General features: G+C 60.6%; 2 protein-coding genes across 18 annotated transcripts in view; both read right to left on the bottom strand.

Annotated features, from left to right (window-relative positions):
- Positions 1-672: 672 nt before the first annotated feature.
- On the bottom strand, positions 673-10,115 carry LOC112925202 (uncharacterized). Of its 2 annotated transcripts, XR_011997521.1 has the most exons (4): positions 8,202-10,115; positions 7,844-7,952; positions 1,213-6,684; positions 673-859 (listed from the first exon to the last, which is right to left on the bottom strand). XR_011997521.1 is itself a non-coding variant. In XM_072739648.1 (2 exons), the coding sequence occupies exon 1, from the start codon at positions 7,156-7,158 to the stop codon at positions 6,142-6,144; it is 1,017 nt and encodes a 338-aa protein (XP_072595749.1). In that variant the 5' UTR covers positions 7,159-7,405; the 3' UTR covers positions 673-859; positions 1,213-6,141. The 2 variants fall into 2 exon arrangements, 1 of the variants encoding a protein (XP_072595749.1); XM_072739648.1 differs by lacking the exons at positions 7,844-7,952; positions 8,202-10,115 and having other exon boundaries at positions 1,213-7,405.
- Positions 10,116-14,553: 4,438 nt separating this feature from the next.
- Positions 14,554-21,819, bottom strand: part of FAM120B (family with sequence similarity 120 member B) — a 91,098-nt gene continuing 83,832 nt past the window's right edge. For all 16 annotated transcript variants that reach the window (XM_072739602.1, XM_072739555.1, XM_072739591.1 and 13 more), the window contains one exon: positions 14,554-15,669. In XM_072739602.1, coding sequence (XP_072595703.1) covers positions 15,657-15,669 — 13 coding nt within the window. In that variant the 3' untranslated portion in view covers positions 14,554-15,656. The remainder of the gene's footprint in view (positions 15,670-21,819) is intronic.

Here is a 21,819-nt window from a genome sequence, read left to right as displayed (position 1 = left end):
CAGTTTGGAGCCGGGTGAAGTCAGCGTTTCCCTGGGGCTCCACAAACCACGCATAGTGAGGGCCCGGGAATAGGACGTCCTCAGGCCCCTGGGCACGCAGGTCCTCGGCCCTGAGCTCAGGAAAAGACGGGGTGACGTCTCCACGACTGTTTCTCCCTTTTATCGTGTGGGGTGTGTATGAAACCAGAACCGTCTTCCTCCATCTCCGTCCAGAGGCTGACAGTTGGGAGAAAATTAGCCTCCAGCCGCTCCCCATTTCTTCCCCTGTGCACGAGGAATCCCAAGCAGCCCCGGAGAGCTCCACTCTCCTGGGACACGGTGTCTCCAAATATATTCTCATTGGTGGGAGGGTTTCAGGGCAAGGGTAGCGTGGAGAGAGCCACACCCCCCTCTGCAATGATGGGACAAATAGAGGATTAGGTTCTGGCACGTTCTGTGGCTCCGGGCTCAGGGCCACGGTGCCCAACATGTTACAGGAGTGAGAGGGAAGGCCCAGACTCCTGGGGAGCGGGACAGGTGAGTAGGAACACCCAGGACCCTCCGATGATGGCAATGCTCAGTGCTGTCACCAGAACAGGGACCTTGGGGGCTATTCAGACTGTGCCTGGTGCTTCCATGGCCCCTGGCGCATGACAGGTGCGCGTGACAGGTGCCCCCGGGAGCGGCCTTTGTTTCACGCGCGTCCCGACTTCAGCACTGGCTTCCCCCCTCTGGGACGCCTGCTTCCAGCTCCGCTCTGTCTGTTGAAGCCGAGGCCCAGAGGCAGAACTCAGAGGCGTCCCCTCTGCGAGCCGAGGGCATCGGTCCTCACGGCTCTGCCTGCTGCCCCAGTGCCGCCACTACCGCTCCACACAGGGGTCTGCGAGGTAAAACCACCTCAAATCCCGGTCAGGAAGCCCCTGGATGCCCCAGGGACACGTCCCGCACAGACTTCCCGCGGGCCCCCAGCCGCGGACTGTTGCCTGGCGCCTCCCCTGCGTGTCCCACCTGGATTCCTGCCTTGTCGGGGATGCTGGGAGCCCTGCACGCTCCTGCAGCGGCTGCGGGCGACTGTCCTCGAGGGAGAGGGGGAGCGGGCGAGCGCCAGGGCCCCGAGGCAGGAGAGCGGCGGGGCTGCCGGGTGGGGCCTCCAGGTGGGCCAGGGACCCCCTCCTCTGCTCCTTGGACGGTGGGCACAGACCCTGCGGCTCTGCTGGCCGTGAACTCACTCACCCGCCTGAGGCTGTTCGACTCTGCCTGAGCCTGAGGGGTCCTTCCGGGCAGTGTCCGCGTCCCACAGGCGCTGCCGGCAGGGCTACCCCGCGAGAGCAGCCTCACCGTGTCCCTCTCGCGCGTCCACAGCCGTGTGGGTCTCACTGTCCCCGGAGGCGCAGAGCCCTGGGTGGAGCGGTTCCCTGACTGGGTGCTTCTGGCGCGTCCAGGCATCGCAGACCGTGCCGGCTTCCCCGGCCCCAGGGCCCGCCCCGGTCTGAGCAGGACCCCCAGCCCCGAGGGGCTCAGGCCCCCAGCACCTCGCCTGTCGGACGCTCACGACAGTGTCCGACCCAAGCAGGTGCCCTTGCAGCTCCCAGCGTCCAGGGGCTGCTCCCAGGGTAGGTCAGGGACCCCGCAGGCTCCCGGGCTCCCCTAAGGCTGCTGCCCTGGCCCAGGCCTCTCCACTCTGCTTCTCGACCCCACGCGAATTTGTGGACACGTTTGCGTCCCCAGCTCCTGGGTGGCGCGACCTGCTCTGACGTCATCTTCTGTGTCTGGCTCACGGTCGGGCTCCACGTCCCTCGTGCCCCGTGACTGGCTGTGACGGAGTGACTCTGCCCAGAGCTCCGGGGACGCTGCCACGGAGGCCCCGGCTCCTGCAGGACCCACCTGAACCCCCACCTGACCCCCCGCCAGGAGCCCCTGCGGTCTCCACTCCTGCGGCCGGTGACCCCGCTCAGCCCCAGGCGGACGCCGTAGCAGTTGGGTCGCTCGCGCTCCAGCCGCGGTTCACCCCGGGTTCCCGCGTCGCTGCTACCACACGGCCCCAGTCCGGGTGCGGCCCTCGCGTGGCTCCTGGGCGGCGGGGTGGGGCCAGGCGCCAGGCGGAGGCTCACAGCTGTGGGCAGTTCCTGCTCCGGAGGCCGGGGACCGGGTCGTGCACGCGTTCACCTGGCCTCAGGAAGGAGGCAGGCGGCCCTCACCCCAGAACGGCCACGGGGAGAAGGGCTGGGAGGCCGTGCGCGGCCTGGCCCCAGGCAGTGAGGAGCGTCGCCTCTGACCCCCTCCCACGGAGTCCGGATGCTTCCCGACCCCTGCCGCCGGGAGCACAGAGCCATCTCCTCCGCTCCATGGGGACTCGGGGGTGCCCGGGGACACAGGCCAGAGAACCTGGCCCAGCAGAGGGCCCCCCTGCACCTCGAGGAAGCCTGGGCGGCCACTGCCCACCCGGCCAGGCCTCCAAGGCGCCGGCGCCCGCACAGACCTCTGTGCGGGGCTCCAGGTGGGCCGGGCCGTGCTGGACCCCCTGACTCGCACATGCTCCCTTGGAACTGGGCGTGGGGCTCCGCGTGGGCAGCCGAGGCGTCGCCCTGACTGGCGGCCTCGTGAGTGGACGGGGTCCCGGCAGTGGGGACAGAGACCGGGCAGGTGCCTCGGTCCCCCTGGGCTGAGGCCTGGTGCGGCCGACACGCAGAGGGAGCCCAGACTGGCATCCGAGGCCCAGAGCAGCCGCCCTGGAAGGTCCCGGGGCCCCCGGGCTGGTACCCAGAGATGACACAGGGCCACCGCTGCTCCCGCACCGACCCCACAAGCGACGGGGCTACAGCGGCGTGTATGCGGCCCCGCTCTGTGGTCCCCGTCCCACTCCGACGCCCGCGGCTGCCCACTGCCTCCCCGTCCACAGGAGCTCCTGTGGACGGGGAAGTGCCCGCTGCCTCCCCACCAAGCCCCGCCAGGCCCCAGGCCGCAGCCCCAGCCCTGGGAGCTGCCTGGAGCCCAGAGCCGGGCCAGGGCGGAGGCCCCATGCGACGGGGAGCCGCACGCGCTTCGCCTTCCCAGGGGGCCGACTGCACCCCCGAGCTCCCGGGGAGCAGGGGGCCGGGTGCAGCCTCCTACCTGAGGGTCTCTGGGTCTGGCCCCGTGAGCCCAGCAAAAGGCCGGAGGGACTCCGGGTCCTGGGGGTCAGACCCTGGCTGGGGTTGGGGGCCTGTTCCTCCGCAGCTTCCCAGCAAGCCGAGCAGCTTCGCGGAGGTTCCTCAGGGAACAGGCCGGGCCCCCGGGACACCCCCGGTTTGGTCTTGAGCCTGCTGACCCGGCCCGGCCACGGCTGCCCTTTCCCAGCCCCGAAGGCCGCCAGGCCCCAGGCCGCCAGCTGCCCTCTGGGCTATGCGCCCCCGGACTCCCGCAGCAACACAGGCCCTTTCCTTTGAAGGGGCCCCACGTGGTCCGTGGACAATTGAGGAAAGGTGTGACTCGCAGCCACTCCCACCTGTGCGGCTCCCAGAGGCCAGGCCGGGCGCTTCCAAGCCGAGGGCCCGCAGTGGGGGCAGCACCCCGACGCCTCTGCCGTGCGGCCCGGCCTCCCCGAGTGGCGAGTCCCGGGGTGCGGCCATTTGCAGGCGCCTCTGCTGCCAGGCCGTGGCCTCACGGCCCGTCTGGTTATTCGGCCTGAGAGCCCGGGGTCTCTGCTCCGTGGCCGGGGGCGCCCGCCGGCTGCACCGGCGGGGGGGGGGGGTCCATAGCTCATGCTGCAGCCTCATCCCGGAGGCGCCGGGGCCCCCAGGTCGGAGCTGGCGGCGCTGGGGGGCGGGAGGGACCACGTGCTCTGGGGCCAGGGGCCTGCTGTGTCCGAGGCCACAGTCGGTGCAAATTGCCCGTGGAGACGCCCAAAGAGAAGAGCCAGCAGGTGGGCTGGGTTTTCTGTGTGACCCATCACCACCGCCTGGGGGTCCTGGGCCCCCCATGCACGTGAACGCCCACGTCGCTGCTGTGACTGCCGGCCTGGCAGGGGGAGGCGGGGAGGAGTGGACACGGGCACTGGAGACGCCCGGGCTGCGGAGGTGGGGATGGAGGGAACCCCGTCTGCCCAAGGCCCCCAGACCTGGAGACAGGCGCCCCTCGGCGGGGGCACTGCCCTGTGGCGGCTGGGGGCTGGCCTGGGGCTCCGCGGCCACACAGGTGTGCAGGGCCCGGTGCCCAGAGGAGGCCGGCCAGCCGGGGCAAGTTCACGACTGTGCGCCCGGCCTGTCCTGTCTCGTCCACTTGCCCATCGGCCGCTGAGAGCCGCGAGGACAGAGACCTCAAGCCTTTTCAGTTTCTCCCAGAGGCCGGCGGGACGGGCAAGGGGCCAGACTCCCCTAGAGCGGGCCTCGTGGGGCGGGGGGCGGCATGGGGAACGGGGCAGGCATGAGGGAGGGCGGGACCCCGAGACATCCCGCTGCGCTGGGGGCGCGGCGCCAGCAGGACCCAACCTCCCCAGTGGGGTCCGCAGCTGCAGATGCGGGGGCCGGTACTGGTCTCCCCGGTGCCGTGCGTCGTCCTGGCCTGGGGTTTGCACCACACCTTTCACGAGCCCAGGGGGAAAGCTGCCGCCACTGCACATCGTCTGGGGTTCTCAGATGGGGCCCCTGGGCACAGCACCTGCAGGTTCTAGAGCTGGTTAGAAATGCAGCTTCCCGGGCCCACCTGGTCCTGTGCACGGTCCGAGATCCCCCAGCGGGGTCTCGGCGTCTTACCCGCCCCTCTCGGAAGGAAAGGAAACGTGGCCGAAGGAGGGCTGAGGTCAGCAATCACCGAAACACAGGTTCTGGTCACAGTCCCCTTGCTCCGAGCTGAAGGCACCAGCCAGGTCTTGTCAGAAAGCAAGTGGCCCAGGCGGCCAGGGGCCCGGCGCTCACGTTCTCCGTCACCCCCCTCTGCTGAGAGCCTGACCCCCCGCCCGAGGCCCGAAGCCCCCCGGCTTGGCCTGAGGAGCCTCGGGGGCGCCTCACTTCCCAGAGTGGGGGGGGCTGTTTGTGGTGCCCAGAGGACCCAGAGGTGGGCAGTGAGGACGTCACCTGGGGAAGGACGTTGGAGCCCCTGGCGGGAGGTGACGAGGACACTGGGCCCTGCCCTGCTCCGTCTTCCCTCAGGGCAAGCAGGGCTGGGGGTGGTGCCCGCAGGAGGGGCACCCGCTCTGTGCAGAGCCCCGTGTCCTCTCTGCCTCCTCCAGGCCCCCCACCCCCGCCCCCTCTGGAAGAGGGGGGGACCCCGCGTCCCCTAAAGTAACGGGGTCTCCTGCAGCGGACGGGGATCACGGTGGTTCCGAGGGGCTGGGCTCAGCCTGAGCTGAGCAGAGGAGGGGAGGCGGGCGATGCGGTGGCCGCTGGGCAGCCCCCGGGCCTCCTGCACAAGCCCCGAACGCACACGGCGTCAGCAGCAGCTGTCCAGAGGTGCCGTTAGCGCACGCGTAGGGCACACAGCCACGGGCGCACAGGCACAGGTTCACACGCACATGGCCCTGCACTTGGGTTAGTGCCCTCAAGTGGCGCTAAGCTCACTGAATTGGCACTTTATCAGCCTAATGCATTCTCACAGTTCCTGAGTTTGAGGATCTGCCAGGAGGGTCGGAGGCGAGCAGAGAACACCGAGGCCCCGTCGAGGGGCCGCCCCGCCCTCATCCCGAGATTGCGGCGACACCCCGAACCTCTGGTGCAATACGGCGCCTCGGGCACGAGAGCAGTAGCCGCGCCTCTGCCGGAGTCAGCGGGGCGACCGAGGTGGACGCGGGGCCGGCTCCCGGGGCCCCCGGCTGTGTCTGCACCCCGAGCGGCCGCGGCCTGCAGAGGGCCCTGCGCCTGTCCTCGGGGCAGGAGCTCTGCTGACAAAGCAAGGACTGCGACTCGCCTGTGGTTCCCGGTGCCACCGAGCTGTGCTCCTACGCTGGGGGCTCCACGCGGGGCTCCCTGGGGAAGGAAGAGCCTCGTGCTGCTTGAGGGACTGTTAACCCGCTGCACGGACGTCCTCGCACGGGCCTCCCGTGGCTTGGGTCCTCCTTCCGAGCCGAGGAGACAGGCCCAGGGAGGACAAGTTCCTGGTGGACGGTCACACAGCCAGTCTGCAAGCCGGCCTGCGCAGCGGCCCTGTCGCCGGCCTTCCACGTCCTGACACCGCACTCGTCCCGGCGGGTCAGCACCAGGCTGCTCCCCCGCCGGGGCCCTGGGGGGAAGACTGCTCAGAAAGCCGCAGTGTCTGGGGCTCGGGGAGGGGGCAGTGCAGCCCTGGGGCCTGGGCCATCTGAGGGAACCCCGCTGCCCTGGGAGGCGTCCCTGCAGTGGCCTTGGCCCGGCACCAAGAACACAGGGAGGACGTGGGTGAGAGGAGTGGCGGGAGGGCGCCCGGCCAGGAAGGACCCAGCACGTGGCCAGCAGGGCTAATGGGGCCACAGCCAGGCCGGTGGGACGAGGCTGCGGAGCGTGTATGCAGGGCCACCAGGCCGTGGCTCCTGTGCCCAAGGCCAGCCCTGCCACCCGCCCTGCGCAGTCCGGCCGAGTCGCCCGCCCCCTTCAGGTGGCACCTCCCGGCGGGAGCTGGGGTCTGTGGGCCATTCCTCCTGGTTGGTCCCATTCTTCGCTCTCCTGAGTCTCTTCCAGATGCCCGGTTTGTGTCTCCCTGCACCTCGGGGCTGGCCGCACCCGTCAGCATGTGGGGCCGGGTGGAGGGCACGGGGTCCTGCGGGCGAGGCAGGTGGTCCCCAGCACGCACTGTAACATCGCAGTGTGTTTGCCCCCCGTGGGGGCCGACCTGCTTCCCAGCACGCGTGTGAACAGCTGTGCCTGCCCGCGGCCAGCAGTCGAGTCCATCGCCCTGGATGGAGCACGGCCGGGGGGTCGTGCAAGGCGGCAAGGCCTTGTCTCCCCGGGGACCGTGACGCGGCACAAGCAGGCTGCCTGCCGGCAACTGAACACAGAAATGGGCGGGGGCATGGGGCACGGGGCACAGGCGTGCAAGGTCTGGGGGCCCGGACACAGCGCCCGGCGCTAGATGGCCAGCGGGTCTGTGCTTGGAAGGCAGCAGGGCCCACCGCCGGGGCTGGGGCCATGGAGCCTGCTGGTGCAGCGACCAGGTGGCTGGGGGGCTCCCGGCAGGGCTCGGTGGGGAGGACACGTGGGGGAGGACATGCGGGGGAGGGAACCAGCGCGGCATCCCCACCCCTCAGCCTCAGCTCCAGGAAGCCACAGGAGGGAAGGGCTGGAGCCTGTCCCGGGAGGCTGCCCGGCTGTGGGCACCTGTGCGGCTGCTTGACGCGTGTGCACGTGTGTGCATCTCTGTGCACACCTGTGCGTGCTGCAGGGGCACGGAGGATGCCCAGGTCACGCCGTGGGGTTCCGGGCTCCCCCGCGAAGGCACAGAGGCCATCGGCCTTGGCACAGGTCAAGGCTGGGATGGGTGGCCTGGGCTGCTCCCCGCCCCGCCCCTTACTTCCCCCTCCCCCTCTCTCCCTCTCTCCCCCTCCCTCCCCCCCAACCCCCCAAGCCCTCAGATCCCAGCACCAGGGGGCCTGTCCTGCTCCAGGTCCTAGGCCCAGTCGGACCCCGATGCCACCTGCGAGAGCTCAGTGGCGCTGAACAGCTGAGCAGCAGGTGCACCGAGGCCCGAGGTGGTTTACGTTGTAAGGAGGAGGGACCCGAGGCTGGGGTTCCGAGCGGTGTCTCCCCGGGAACTGACCCGCAGGGAGACAAAGCACCCTCAGGCACGGAGCCACCTCCAGGGTGCAGCCCCCGCCCAGTGTCCCCCACGCAGGGCGGCCGGGCAACAGGTCCGCGGGGAGGAGCCACTGCACAGGCCCAGGAAGCCGCCCACGGTTCGGTCCAATCTCCAATGAACCTACCAGGCCCGGCCCGCAGGTCCTGCCCTGGGGCCGCGTGGGGGGCGCAGGAGGGGCTGCCCCAGGGCACAAGCAAGCAGGGCTCTGCGGTCCGGGGCCTTCGGGTGTGATTCTGCGAAGGACAAAGCGGGGCTTGTGTGGCGGGCAAGGGGCCGTCTGTGTCGCCCCCCCAGGGCCAGGAGCATCCAGTGCCCAGGGGCGGGGGGTCCCCTCGCGGGCCCACAGGACGCCGGGGTCTGGGCGCCCCTCACCCTCTGCAGGGACCCCGGGGACCACGTGTTAGGGCCGCAGGGTGTGGAAGGAGGGGAAGCCCGGGGCTCAGGCCGCGGAGGGCGAGGGTTCCCCCAGGGACACTGCCCACCTTTCTTGCAGCGGAGCACCCCGTTCCCTCCCGGCACACTGGTGGCTGTTGGGTCCTGATGAATGGAGTCTCTCCTTCCAGGGGATTCCTAGCGGGTCTTATTTCTGATTTTATACAGCCCCCCAAATTCTCTTACATGTTTGCACATTTCCTTCAGCTGCGTCCCTAGGGGTTTCGTGTGGTTCTGACACCGACACCAAGTCAGCTCCGGGGCCTCAACCCCCGGGAGGCAGTGGCACCGCGTGGCTTTCAGGTTGGGACACACGGTCGTGCGGTTAAGGACGTGTTCATCAATCACTATTTCATCAGGAGCATTTTAAAAAGAGAATGAACGTTGATCCATCCAGTGTTTTGTCGGCATCTATGGAGGTGATCGCGTTCTTCCTTTTGTTCTGTTAAACGGTGGTTTACCTCAGTAGGTCTAATATGGGGCTAGTCCTGCTACACTGGAGAAAACGCCTGGTCACGGTATACGCTCCCTCCGCACACTGCCAGGTTAGATTCCAACCATCACCTGTATATTAGATCAATCGATGCTCTTCTATGTACTGACTTCTTTGTTGTCAAAGTTCTGCTTGCTTCGCCGACACACACTGGAAGTTGAATCAGTATGTTGCACACCTGACACGCGGGACACGGAGTGTCAGTCACACCCCAAAAATAACCGAGGGGAGCTTTCCGCCTCCGCGCTTGGAGCAGACGGGGAAGCGGCGCAGCCAGAACCGTACCCACGTGAGCTGGAAATGGGTCTTTGATGTGCGTCTGTTGGAAATGAGAAGATAAAGGATACTGAGGGAGAAATTTATATTTTAATCTCAGTTGAGATAATACAGACTAATAGCAGGAGTCGTGTTTTTGGTAAAATTCCAAGTTTGATTGGCTCCCGGCACATGTTTGTTGGTTAATTTGGAAGTTGTCTGGAGACCAGATTTTAATTCTTATTTAAAAAGCATTGTTTTATGCTCGTAAGCTGCAATAATGGATGACATAGTAAAATGTAATTTAATAAACAACAGAGAGTTTGCTGTATGGAGCTCAGGTTCCTACAAGACAAGGAAGGACTCCCTGCTGGACAAGCACCAGGAGGGCACTGCACACGGACACACACGCGTGCATGTGGACGCCCACAGGGACACGCAGGTGCACAGGGAACGCAGGCGGACACACACGTGCACGTGTCCATGCCCAGATGGACACGCAGGTGCATATGAATGGGGCCTCAGAGAAGCTGGTGCGATTGGAGTTTGCAGGAGGGTTTGGGAGGACGGACCCCAGGTCACCCCAGGTGGACCTGTGGCTGTGGGGAGGGGTGAGGGCCACTGCAGAGCTCAGGGTAGAGTGACCATATGGGGGGGGGACACTGAGACCACGGCAGTGACACTGGCCTCCGTGACTGAAGGGACTTTCTAAAATTAGCCACAAATGAGCCCTTAGGACCCTTAAAGGGGACTCCGTGAAGTCGGGGGGCGCGGGGAGCAGTGGTGGTGCGGGGCCTTCTTGCTTCCAGGCAGGAAGGGCCGTGGGAGGGTGTGGTGAGCCGCTCACTGTGACCCAAGGGGCAGCTCCCCCTCAGCCACGAGATCCCCAGGGACCCCGGGAATCCGCGCCTGAGGCCCGGAGGGCAGAGGGCTCCAGAGCCTGCGGGGCCTTGGGGTGCAGCAGTGCCCCCAGACACACGCGCCGCCCTGGCCCAGAGGGAAGGCCCCGAGTCACAGCCCCACGGAAGCTGCTGCCGGGCCCAGGGGACAAGTGGGCTGCCCCTGCGCGGGGTCCAGTTCCCAGGACGCGACAAAGGTTTTGTCTTGCCCCAGACCTCTCACCCCTCGCGGGTGCCTGATGCCTCAGCAGAGGGGACACCTGCCTGCTTTGGGGACAGTCACCCAGGCAGGAAGTGGAGGACTCAGAATGGGCGCCCCCCCCCCCCCCCCCGCCCCCCGGGAGCCTCCAGGTGCAGGGAAAGCCCAACAACAGCCCGACAGCCCGACTGGCCCTGCCTGGTCAGCTCAGCTCCCTGGGGCACCTGCTCACAGGACAGGAGGCCGGGCGGGGGGTGGGGTGAGGGGGGAACGAGAAGGGGCAGGAAGGGGCGAGGGGGGGCGGGAAGCGGCAGGAGAGCAGGAGAAGGGAAGAGGGAACCTGCCCCTCAGTCCCGCCCCCGCCCTGCCCGCCCCCCTCCTCTCCAGCCCCGGCCCGCCCCTTCCCAGGCCCCCTCCCCTCCCCTCCCCCAGGCCCCCCTCCCCCACCACCATTCCGGAGCACAGATAAAAGAGAAACCTGAGCAGGGAATGTTTGTGGTGCCACCGCCAATCAAGGACTCTGTTGCCACGGTAACGGGGACACTTCATCAGCTCGGGAGCAGATGGTCAGTGAGCAACAGGCAGCATATGCTCCGTAAGCCCTGACACGGGCACAGATGGAGGGTGGGCAGGGCTCTCGGCGACGTGTCCCCTCTGCCTCTCGCTGGCTCTGTGCAGGCCGCCAGCGGTGGTGGGGCGCGGGGCCTGGCTCAGGGCTGCACCCGGGGGGCCCACAGGCCGCTGCTCCTCGGGGGCCCCCACCCGGGGGGTGGACAGGCCGTTGCTCCTCGGGGTCCGCCCGGGTGGGAGGGGCACGGGCTGCTGCTCCTCGGGGCCCCCAGTGAGCAGCCCTGCTGCCATCGGGCTGTCTGCAGCTCCCACCTCGTTTCCGTGGCTTTTCCAGAAGAAATCCAACATGTGGAGCATTTTCCGGGCGGGGGCAGAGACGGGCCCAGGGAGGTGCGGCGAGGGCTGAAATGCGACCCACACCAGGGCCACCGGCTCGCACAGGGCTCAGTGATGCTCCTCCCGCGCCCACAAGCCCATTTTAGTCCCTGCATCTGGCTTGGCCCCGTGAAGTGAGGTCGGATCTCAGGCTCCGCCGAGGCGCACAGACCAGCCCACGCTGGTGCACAGTCCGCAGCCGCTCAACTGAAGGTCCCAGAGACACCCCGGGTTCCCGGCCGGCCACGGGGTCGAGGGCTGGGGTCGCACGGTCACTGGGCACAGGGAGGCACCGTGTGTGGCCTGGGCGGGGAGCCCCACCACCAGGCAGGCGGGCACACTTCCCCCCGTGGACAGGCGCGGAGCCGGGCCCATGGCTCATCTCTGCGGGTCTGCAGGCCGGGCACGTGCCTCACCCACCGCAAGTGTGCGCAGGGCAGCGGCCACTGGCCCGGCCGCCCGGCTGCTGGGTGTGCCCGATGGTCCAGGGCTCGCTAACTCACTGTTCGCTGGTGCGTGGCTCTCAGGGCCTGTCCCTGGAGGGGACGTCCTGAGCAGCTTCCTCCCGAGTGGCCTGGGGAGGCCCCGGCGATGCCCCCAAGCTGCTTCCAGGTCAGACACCGCCAGCGACCTGCCAGCAGGAAGTGATCAGAAAGGTCGCGGTAGTTGTCCTTTCCGGGGCAAATCGGGAGACAACCTCAGTCTGTTTAAAAACAAAAGCCGATGGGCAGCCCCGGTGGCCCAGCGGTTTAGCGCCGCCTTCGTCCCGGGTGCAATCCTGGAGCCCCGCGATCGAGTCCCACTTCGGGCTCCCGGCCTGGAGCCTGCTTCTCCCTCTGCCTGGGTCTCAGCCTCTCTCTCTCTCTGTCTCTCTCATGGATAAATAAATAAAATCTTACAAAACAAAGCAAAAACAGAGGCCGGCCTCCTCCGGAGGCTGCCCCGGGCCACCTGCCAGGTGTGCACAAGGTGCTGGGGGCAGAGGCCACGTCTGTCCTCCCCTGGATTTACCAGCGCGGAACAGCTCACAGGAGCCGACAGTCCCTCCGGGTGTTGTCCCGGAGGCTACTTATGTTATAACGTCCGCGTCTGCATCCCTCCTGGTTAAGCCAGAACCAGAGGAACAGTCCAGGGGACAGGCCTCGTCTCTCCGCGGGTCTGCAGGGGTCTTCGAGGAAGCGGGTGTGCCCCAGGAAATCGTCCGGATGAAAGCAGCGGCTGTGGCATTCGGTGGGTGGTGGCGAGCGGGCTGGGACGCCCCGTGACTCCCTGGCCCTACACGTGCCAAGCGAGTCAACTGTGTCCCGGGCTGCCGGGCCTTCTGAGACCCTACAGGAAGAGCTACGGGTTCCAGGTGTGTGTGGAGGACGTTTGTATTTCTGCTCGTCTCCACTGCTCTCGGTCTTGAGGGCCAGGCAGGGTGGGCCTGGGGCGATGGCCTCTGAGGAGCCCTTCTGTCACTTACGAGCTGCGTATCCCAGACACCCCCCCCCCCCACCCTCCAAGCTGCGCCGCCACCTCCTGGGAGCCCTCCAGGGAAGCAGGACCCAGGCGTGAGGCCCGGAACTCGGCGGTCACAGAGGCTGCTGGGACAGGGCACCCTGAGCACCCCCCCACCGTCCAAGTCGTCTGGATGACCGTGCGGACAGACAGAAGGCTGCTGTGCCCGGGGTCTGTGGAGGCGCCGGGGCTTCCGCTCCCAGGTCTCGGGACGGCACCTGGCTGGCTCACCGTCCTCCCGCGGCTCAGAACACCTTTATCTCGTAATCTTTCTTCTCTCTTTTGGGCTTTGGAATTTTCGGGGACTATTATAGGTCTGGGGTGAGTCAGGCGCATACAGTAGGCGCTCAGGAAACAATGACCAAATCCCGTCCTTGGCGCTGAAGACCAGAAGGTCACGTGGGGGCCTTTCTTTGCGCCAGAGCAACCACGCATTTTTTCTTTGGTTTCCTAGCAAACGCCGCAACCCTGACCGCAGGTGCCCGAGCCGGTTGCTGTGGCTGTAACGAGCCAGGGGCCGCCCCACGAGGCCACCACGCGGCCCCCACGCGGCACGCAGTTGTTGCTCAATCAGCGCGAGTGAGCGGAGCCACGACTCAGGGGCCCCAGGAGCCCCGGGAAGACGGCCCGACTGCTGGGGGCCCTGGCATTGGAAAGGCTAAGCTCGAGGGGGGTCAGACCACACAACACGGGCACAGATTCGTGCGTATCGGCATCGCAGCTGGGGTGCTAGGGCTCCCCCACGGCCTCCAGGCTGCTGGGGGCCCCAGGCCACACAGAGCCCCCCGCCTCCCCTGTCGCCCCTGCAGCTAGTCCTGATGGACAAGGGGCCCAGTGGCCAGTGAGCGTCCCTGCGCCCAATTCCTGAGGGCCCAGGGCTGTTAGCTGAGCACCACGGGGTGACCTCTCCCGCAGCGCTCCACGGTGCAGACACGCGGCCACCCCCTCCCTGCCCTCAGCAAGGGATCTGGGGGTGTTCCCGGGATGGCAAGTGTTGCTGGGATCGGGGGTGTTCCTGGGATGGCAGGTGCTCCTGGGATCGAGGGTGTTCCTGGGGGGGGGGGTGTTCCCAGGATCTGGGGGTGTCCCCAAGACCGGGAGTGTTCCTGGGACAGGGGGTGCTCCCAGGATGGCAGGTGTTCCAGGGATCAGGGGTGTTCCCAGGATCTGGGGGTGTTCCTGGGATCAGGGATGTTCCCGGGATCGGGGTGCAGTGCGCTGGGGCTCGTCACCTGCTCCGCGAGGGCGGGTGGAGCTTATTTCCGTGGCTGACTCTCCTAACGTCCCCTCAACAAGCGCCGGGCTTTCCCGATGTGGGTACGCGGAGGGCTGTGGCTTGAAGCACTCGGTCCAATAAACAGATCGGCAGCTTAATGTACTACAATTATTTGCTTTTCCCATATTTTAAAGCTACAGGCACCGAGACAAGGGAGCGTGTGTCTCAAGCCATTTTGCAGGAACTTGGGGATTGAAGGCTAAACGGACACGGGACACCGGATGCCAGGGGCCGCCTGGGCACCAGGAGCAGAGCTCAGGTCCGTGTCATGCAGAATGGGGCAAGAAGACAAGGTGCACCAACGGCCAGCGAGAAAACAGAGTCCTCACGTGTCCCCAGAAGACATTCCTGGTCCCTGTTGGGTTCTATTAAAAGCTTGTAGGGTTGTTGCCCCCCACACGGACCCTCCACTGGAGGACGAAGGGCACTGAGGGCACAGAGGCGTATGTGCCTGAACGTGAAGCTGCGGCCAGTGTGCCCTTGGGGGTCCCGCGGGGTCGTGGGGACCGAGATGGTCAGGACGCGTCAGGTGCCACAGGGCCTCTGACCTCTGCCTCTCCAGGCCTCCGGAAGGGGCTCCTGGGGACACCACACGCAAGTGAAGACCAACCTGTTTCCCGCGGCCGTGTCTGGTCTCCAGTGGGGTGCCCAGGGAGCCACACCCGATGCGCCGCAGGGTCAGGGACAGGGCACGCCCTCGGGGCTGCCATGGGCCCGTGGTGACGGGCACGGGGAGGGTGTCCGCCTGCCCGGCTCGTGGGGAGCCCCGTCCCCGGGCACTGGGCCGGCCAGCCCACCGGGAGCTGCTGGGGACAGTGGAAACACCACTACCTGCTTCATCATCTACTTCCATTTTATTTACAGGACATCGGGGGATAAAAGCTGCACTGAGGAGCCTGATGCACATGCGGGCAGCTATGGAGCCGTGCAGGAGCAGCGGTGGCAACTCGGGTTCCCGGGGGACTCAGTGAGGCCCCTACGTGGAGACCCTGGTGCCGGGCCCAGGGAGCGGGGTCTGGCCTTCGCGGGCCGCCGGAGGCCTCTCCCGGGGCAGGACGCTGACGGAGGTGCAAGTGGAGGGCAGGACAAAGGAGCGGGTCTCCACAGTCGCGGCCACAGCAGACGAGCCACTGATACGTGGCAGAGGCCACAAGCGCGAGTCACAGGTCAGCATCAACACAAAAGGAGAGCAGTGCCGAGGACACTGTCCCCACGGTGGCCACCTCCATCGTGCGCAGAAGCGAGCACGGGAGACGGGGCCGCGCGTCCCAGTCCTGCACGAGCCACCGGGCCCGCGCCACTTGCTCCAGATCTCGCTCCGTCCCTGGCACAAAGAGTACGCCACCCGTCGTGCCCGTTCCCCAGGCGGCACTTCGGAGCCACCTGAACGAGGAACAGGCCCGTGTTGCGCCCCGAGAGCCCCGAGAACTTTCCCAAGGGCCTGCCTGGACCACCCAGAAAATAACTTGCTAAAACTCGCGCAAGGGACACAAGGGCAGCAGCTCAAAGACATGGGGTCTGAGGGCAGGCGCAAGCCCACGCCAGGCTGCGGCCCCCGGGAGCTGCCACGGCCCGGCTGACACTGGGCCATCGTTTCTCGCTCTCTGCGCAGGTGTCCACGTTGGCTGACGGTCAGAGGTGGGATGGTCCGCACAGCCGTGCGTCTGGGCAGGGCAGGCGCTGTCTTGCTCGCCCTGGGCTCCGCCTGGCGGCCTGCTTTCCGGGGCCGTCCCTGCCCTGCTGCTGTGCCCACGGCCCCGCGGAGGCCCGTGCAGACCCACCACGCCCGTGCCGAGCGCCCGTTAGTGTAAGGTACGGCGCTCTCTGATTCGGAGTCTTGGTTGTAGGTAAGCAAGGTCACTGGCTCGATGCTCAGCGTCCAAGCTTCGGAAGGGTCTCTCTCCCGCCCGAGCGTCTGTCCTCCTCCGCAGGCGGGCGTCAGTTGGACCACCTGCAACACAAGTGTCGTGTGAGCGTCCCCGCCAAGCGCCTCGGCACGCCAGCCCACGGCGGGGGATGGGGGGGAACCGGTCCCCCGTCCCCAGGAGGGCAGGCCTGGCTGGAGCGGCCGGGGTGTGCGTGCCTGTGCGCGTGTGCAGCCCATTTGTGGGAGAGGAGACTGTGTCCCATGGGTGTCCCCCGCCTGATTCCACAATGAGCCGAGGGCACACCCTGAACTGAATGGAGGATGGTGGGTCGCTGCTGATCATTAAAGCCAAAGGTCACAAGTGCAGCCACGAAGCCCTGTCCTGACGCCACCGACCGACCACGTGCCCCCCCCCACGCACTCACTCACGTGGCCCCGAGTGCTGGCGTCCTCCGCATTCTGGGGTCGTTCCCGCCCCCAGGACCCAGGGCACCGTGCTCCTGGCCTCTCCAGGCCCCCTGCGTGCTCTTGCCGAGATCACCCCTTCCCACGAGTGGTGTGCGGGGCCCGGCGCGGCAGCACGTGCTCCCTGCGGGCCTGCACGGTGCAGGATGCTGCATGTGCACCCCTCCCTGACCCGGGGGGAATGACGCAACCCTTGGGGGTGCCGTCCCACAGGCTGTGGGGCAGGAGCAGAGCCACGACCAGCCCTGGCTCCATGACGTCACACCCCAAGGTGAAGCCCGTCTATACCTGTTCTCCTACGCACGTTAACGGCACTGACACCTGAGGTCCAGCAGGTCACACCCGAGGATCCCTCCAGGGCCTGGGCTACTGCCTCCCTCACCCGTTACAGTGGCTCAGGGCTTCCTGGAGTTTCCTAACCACGTCACTCCCCCGGGGCCCCAAGGGCAGGAAGACGCTTCCATGGCCGGAAGCGCGAGCCACGGTTTCCAGCATCAGCACCTCCCACAGACCCCATGGCTCAAGGTCCCGGGGGCCCAGGCTTCCAGCGGCCTGACTGTTCACACAACCGTGTCAGAAAACTCACCCAGAACAAAGTCAGAGACTAAAACACACAGAGGGGGGATCCCTGGGTGGCGCAGTGGTTTAGCGCCTGCCTTCGGCCCAGGGCGTGATCCTTGAGTCCCAGGATCAAGTCCCATGTCTGGCTCCCTGCATGGAGCCTGCTTCTCTCTCTGCCCGCCCCCCCCCCCCCCGGGTCTCTCATGAATAAATAAAATCTTAAAAAAAAAAAAAAAAACACAGAGAGATGTGGAAGGAGTCTGTGACGGGAAAAGAAGAAAACAAAGTAAAGCAGAAGGATCGGAGTGGTGAATTTCCTTAGATGCAGAAGAAACGTGGCCACGACACAGAGGACACCCGAGCCCTGCGAACCCAGGGCCGGCAGGGTGAAAGACCAGGAGCCCGGGACGGAGCTGGCGAGATCTCTCACGGAGTGGAGCGAAGGGACAGAAGGTCACTAGGAGAGCAAGTGCACTTAGCAGGGTGTGGCCCCGAGCCAAGCAACGGGGAGCAGAGAAAACGGGGACAGACGGCAGCCTGGGTCGCCGGCGGCGGTGCAGACACAGGCAGGCGGGGGCCTGGGTGGGCCCCCCACCCCCGTCCCTCGGGTCGCGGCCATCCCTGCCGCGGACACTGGCCTTGGCCCCTCGCTGGCCAGGCCCCTGCCCCCTTCTCCGGGCGTACTCCTCCGAGCGAGGAGCTGGGTCGCCGTGCCCCTCGGGAGCCCTCGGGGGCGGCTCCACCCCCCACGCTGTCTTATTTCATTTACCATAATACCCCTGGGTCCCCCCCTGCTGCTGCCAGGGGAGACCCTTCGTGTCATGGTGGAGCATCCTCCTCACCGTTCATCTGTGGCGGGCGGCACTTGGGTTCTTTCCAGAACTCGGCTACTGCGGTGACTGGGGATGCTCACGTCTTCCTCAAACAGTGTTCTTGTTTTGTGTAAGCTCCCAGGAAGAGAACTACTGGATCGTAGGACACTCCTACTTTTATTTTTTGGGGGACCTCCATACTGCTTCCCACAGCGGCTGCACCAAGTCACATCCCCCAACACCGCACGAGGGTTCCTTCTAATTCCCATCCGTGCCTTCCCTTGTTCTCTTGCCTTCTGGATTTTGCCCATTCTAAGAGATACAAGGTGATACCTCATCGTGGTTCTGATTGTATTTCCAGATGATTGGTGATGCTGAGCATCTGTTCATGTATCTGTTGGCCATTTGTATGTCTTCTTTGGGAACGTGTCTAATTCAGGTCCTCTGCTCAGTTTTAAATTAGATTATTTGGAGGTTTTTTTGGTGTTGAGTTGTGTAAGTTGTTTATACATTTTGGATATGAGTATCAGATAGATCATTTGCAAATATCTTCTACTCAATAGGTTGTCTATGTCTTGTTGATGGTTTCCTTCACTGCACAAAACTTCTTTTGGTGTAGTCTCAATTGTTTATTTTTGCTTTTATTTCCCTTGCCTGAGGAGACCTATTTAGAAAAATGTTTCTATGGCTGATATTGAAGAGATTACTGCCTAGGTTTTCTTCTATAAATTTGATGGTTTCAGGTCTCACAGGTCTTTAGTCCATTTTCAGTTTATTTTTGTGTATGATGTAAGAGAGTGGTCCAGTTTCATCCTTTTACAAGTGACTGTTCAGTTTTCCTAACGCCATTTATTGAAAAGACTTTTTCTCATTGTATTTTTCCCTTTGTTATAGATTAACTGGCCATATAACTGTGCGTTTATTTCTGGGCTATTTTGTTCCATCGATCCATCTGTCTATTTTTGTGCCACTATCATACTATTCTGATTATTATATCTTTGTAGTATATCTGGAAATCTGGGGTTGTGATACCTCCAACATTGCACCTCTTTCTCAAGATTGCTTTGGCTATTCAGGGTCTTTTGTGGTTCTGTATAAATTTTAATACTATTTATTCTAGTTGTGTAAAAAAAATGCTACTGGTATTTTAATAGGGAAAATTGAACTTGTAGACCTTAAAGCAGTATTAATTCTTCCACTCCATGAGCACAGCATATCATTCCATTTGTTTGTATCTTCTTCAATTTCTTTCATTAGTGTTTTATAGTTTTCAGAGTGTAGGTCTTTCAACCCCTTCATTAAAACCATTTATTCCTAGACATTTTATTCTTTTGGATGCAATTGTAAATAGAACTTTTTTCTTGATTTCTCTTTTTTTCTATTTCATTATTACTGTATGCAACAGACATGCAACAGAATTTTGTACGTTCATTTTGTGTCCTGCAACTTTACTGAATTTACTTACTAGGTCAGAAAGTTTTTGGTGGAATCTTTAGGTTTTCTATTATAGAACACGTGGTCTGCAAATAGTGACAGTTTTACTACTTCCTTACCAAAGTGTATGCCTTTTATTTCTTTCTGTTGTCTAATTGTTGTGGCTAGGACTTCTAGTACTTTGTTGAATAAAAGTTGCAAAACCAGACATCCTTGTCTTGATGTTAGGAGAAAAGCTCTGTTTTTCACCACTGAGTATGACGCTAGCAGTGGTTTTGTCACATACGAACTTTATTATGGTGATGTTCCCTAAAGACTCACTTTGTTGAGTTTTTATCATGAAGAGATGTTGAATGTTGTCAAAAGTTTTTTTCTGCATCTAGTGAGAAGATCATATGATTTTTGTTTTGTTAATGTGATACATTGTGTGTTTACTGATTTGTGGATATTGAACCATCTTTGCATCCCTGAAATAAATCCCATTTGACTGTGCTGATACTTTTTTTAAAAGATTTTATTTATTTATTCATGAGACACACACACACACACACACACACACACGGGGGGCGGGGGGCAGAGACACAGGCATCAGGCTCCCTGCAGGCTCCATGCAGGGAGCCCAATGCAGGACTCGATCCCAGGACCCCGGGAGCATGCCCTGGGTCGAGGGCGGAAGCTCAACCGCTGAGCCCCCCAGCTGTCCCTGAATGATCCTTTTAACATATTGTTAAGTTCAGTTTGGTAATATCTTGTTGAGAATTTTTTCATCTAGGAAAACTGGCCTACAGTTTACAGTTTATCAGGAATACTGGCCTACAGTTTTCTTTTTTTGTAATGTTTTTGTCTGGTTTTGGTATAAGGATAATGGTATAAGGATAATGCTGGACTCATAAAAATGTATTTGAAACCTTTCTTTTATTCTATTTTTTTTTCGAATAGTTTGAGAAAAATAGTCATTAACTCTTCTTTAAATGAGTGATAGAATGCATCTCTGGATTCTGTCAATTCACCTGGTCCTGCACTTTGGTTTAAAGGGGATTTTTTGATTACTAATTCAATTTTGTTACTAGTAACTGGTCTATTCAGATTTTCTTTCTTACTGATTCAATTTGGAAGATTTATGTTTCTAGGAATGTAACCATTTCTTGTAGGTTGTTCAATTTGTTGGCATAAAAATTTTAATACTATTCTCTTATAACTCGTATTTTTGTGGTGTCAGTTATTACTTCTACTTCATTTCTGATTTTATTTGGATCCTCTCCTTTTCTTGATAAATCTGGCCAAAGGTCATCTCTTAAGAACCAGCTCTCAGTTTCACTGATCTTTTCTGGGGTTTATTTTTAGTCTCTATTTATTTTCACTCTGATCTTTATTATTTCTTTCCTTCTCCTAAGTCCAGAATTTGTTCTTTTTCTAGTTCCTTTAGGTGTTAGATTAGCCTGATTTTCCTTGTTTCTTGATGTGGGCCTGTATTGCTAGAAGTTCCCCTCTCAGAATTGCTTGTGCAACATCCCAAAAACTTAGGACCATTATGTTTTCATTTTCATTTGTCTCCATGTATTTTTTTATTTCCTTTTTGATTTTTTGTTGACCCATTGGTTGCTTAGTATCATACTGTTTAACCTCCACATGTTTGTTTTTTTCCAGTTTTTTCCCCTGGTCATCGACATCTAGTTTCATACCACTGTGGGTGGAAAAGATGCTTGACATGATTTTTAATCTTTTAAAATTTATTGAGACTTGTTCTATGGCCTAACATGCGATTTATCCTGGAGAATGTTCCATTTGCACTTGAAAATAATGTGTATTTTGCTTTTGGATGAAATGTTCTGTTTTATCTGTGAAGTCCATCTGGTCTAATGTGCCATTCAAAGAAATGTTTCCTTATTGATTTTCTGCCTGGATGATCTATCCATGATGTGAGTGGGGTGTTAAAGCCCCCTACCATTATTGTAGTACTGTCCACTTCTCCTCTCACGTGTTAGTATGTGGTTTACGTATTTAGGTGCTCTAATGTTCGACGTATAACTATTTACAATTGTTATACCCTCTTGTTGAATTGATCCCTTTATCGTTATGTAATGCCCTTCTTTTTTTTGTTACAGTCCTTGTTTTAAAGTTAATTTTTCCCAAGTACTGCTACCTCAATTTTTTTTCACTTCCATTCTCATGGAATATCTTTATCCATCTCTTCACTTCCAGTCTGCATGTGTCTTTAGATGGAAGTGAGTCCTTGTAGGCAGCGTATAGATGGGTCTTGTTTTTATCCATTCCATCACTTTGTTTCTTTTAATAGGAGAATTTAGACCATTTACATTAAAAGCTTATTGATACATTATGTACTCATTGCCATTTTGTTCATTGTTTTCAGGTTGTTTTTGCAGTGTTTTCCTGATTCCTCTATTGCTCTCTCTACTTGTGATTGATGACTTTCTTTACTGTTAGTCTTGTTTTTATCTTCAATTTTTGTATATCTATTATAAATTTTTGGTTTGTAGTTACCACAAAGTTCACATATAGCACCCTCAGTATATAGGAGTTTATATTACATTGGTTACGTAAATCTAAATACATTCTAAAAGAACTTTATTTTTACTCCTCCTCCAGGCTTTATGTGTATGTTGTCATATTTTATATCTCTTTGTGAGTCCCCTTCCTTTCATAATTTTCTCACTTCTAATCAGAACTGTTTCTTTTCCACTTAAAGAAGTCCCTTTAACATTTCCTGTAAGGCTAGTTTAGTAGTGATGGACTCCTTTAACTTGTTGTCTGGGAAACTCTCTCTCTTCTTCTATTCTGGATGACAGTCTTGTTGGATAAAGTATTTTTGGTTGCAGTTTTTTTTTTTTTTTTTAACTTTTAACACTTTGACTATATCATGCCACTCCCTTCTGGTTTGCAAAGTTTCTACTGAATATCAGCCAACAGTCTTATGGGGTTTCCCTAGTATGTAACTAGTTGC

Source organism: Vulpes vulpes, chromosome 1 (genome assembly GCF_048418805.1).
Source record: "Vulpes vulpes isolate BD-2025 chromosome 1, VulVul3, whole genome shotgun sequence".
In the NCBI taxonomy this organism is placed as follows: domain Eukaryota; kingdom Metazoa; phylum Chordata; class Mammalia; order Carnivora; family Canidae; genus Vulpes; species Vulpes vulpes.
The sequence above is the reverse complement of the archived record's forward strand: the minus strand, read 5'-3'. Positions and strand labels throughout refer to the sequence as shown.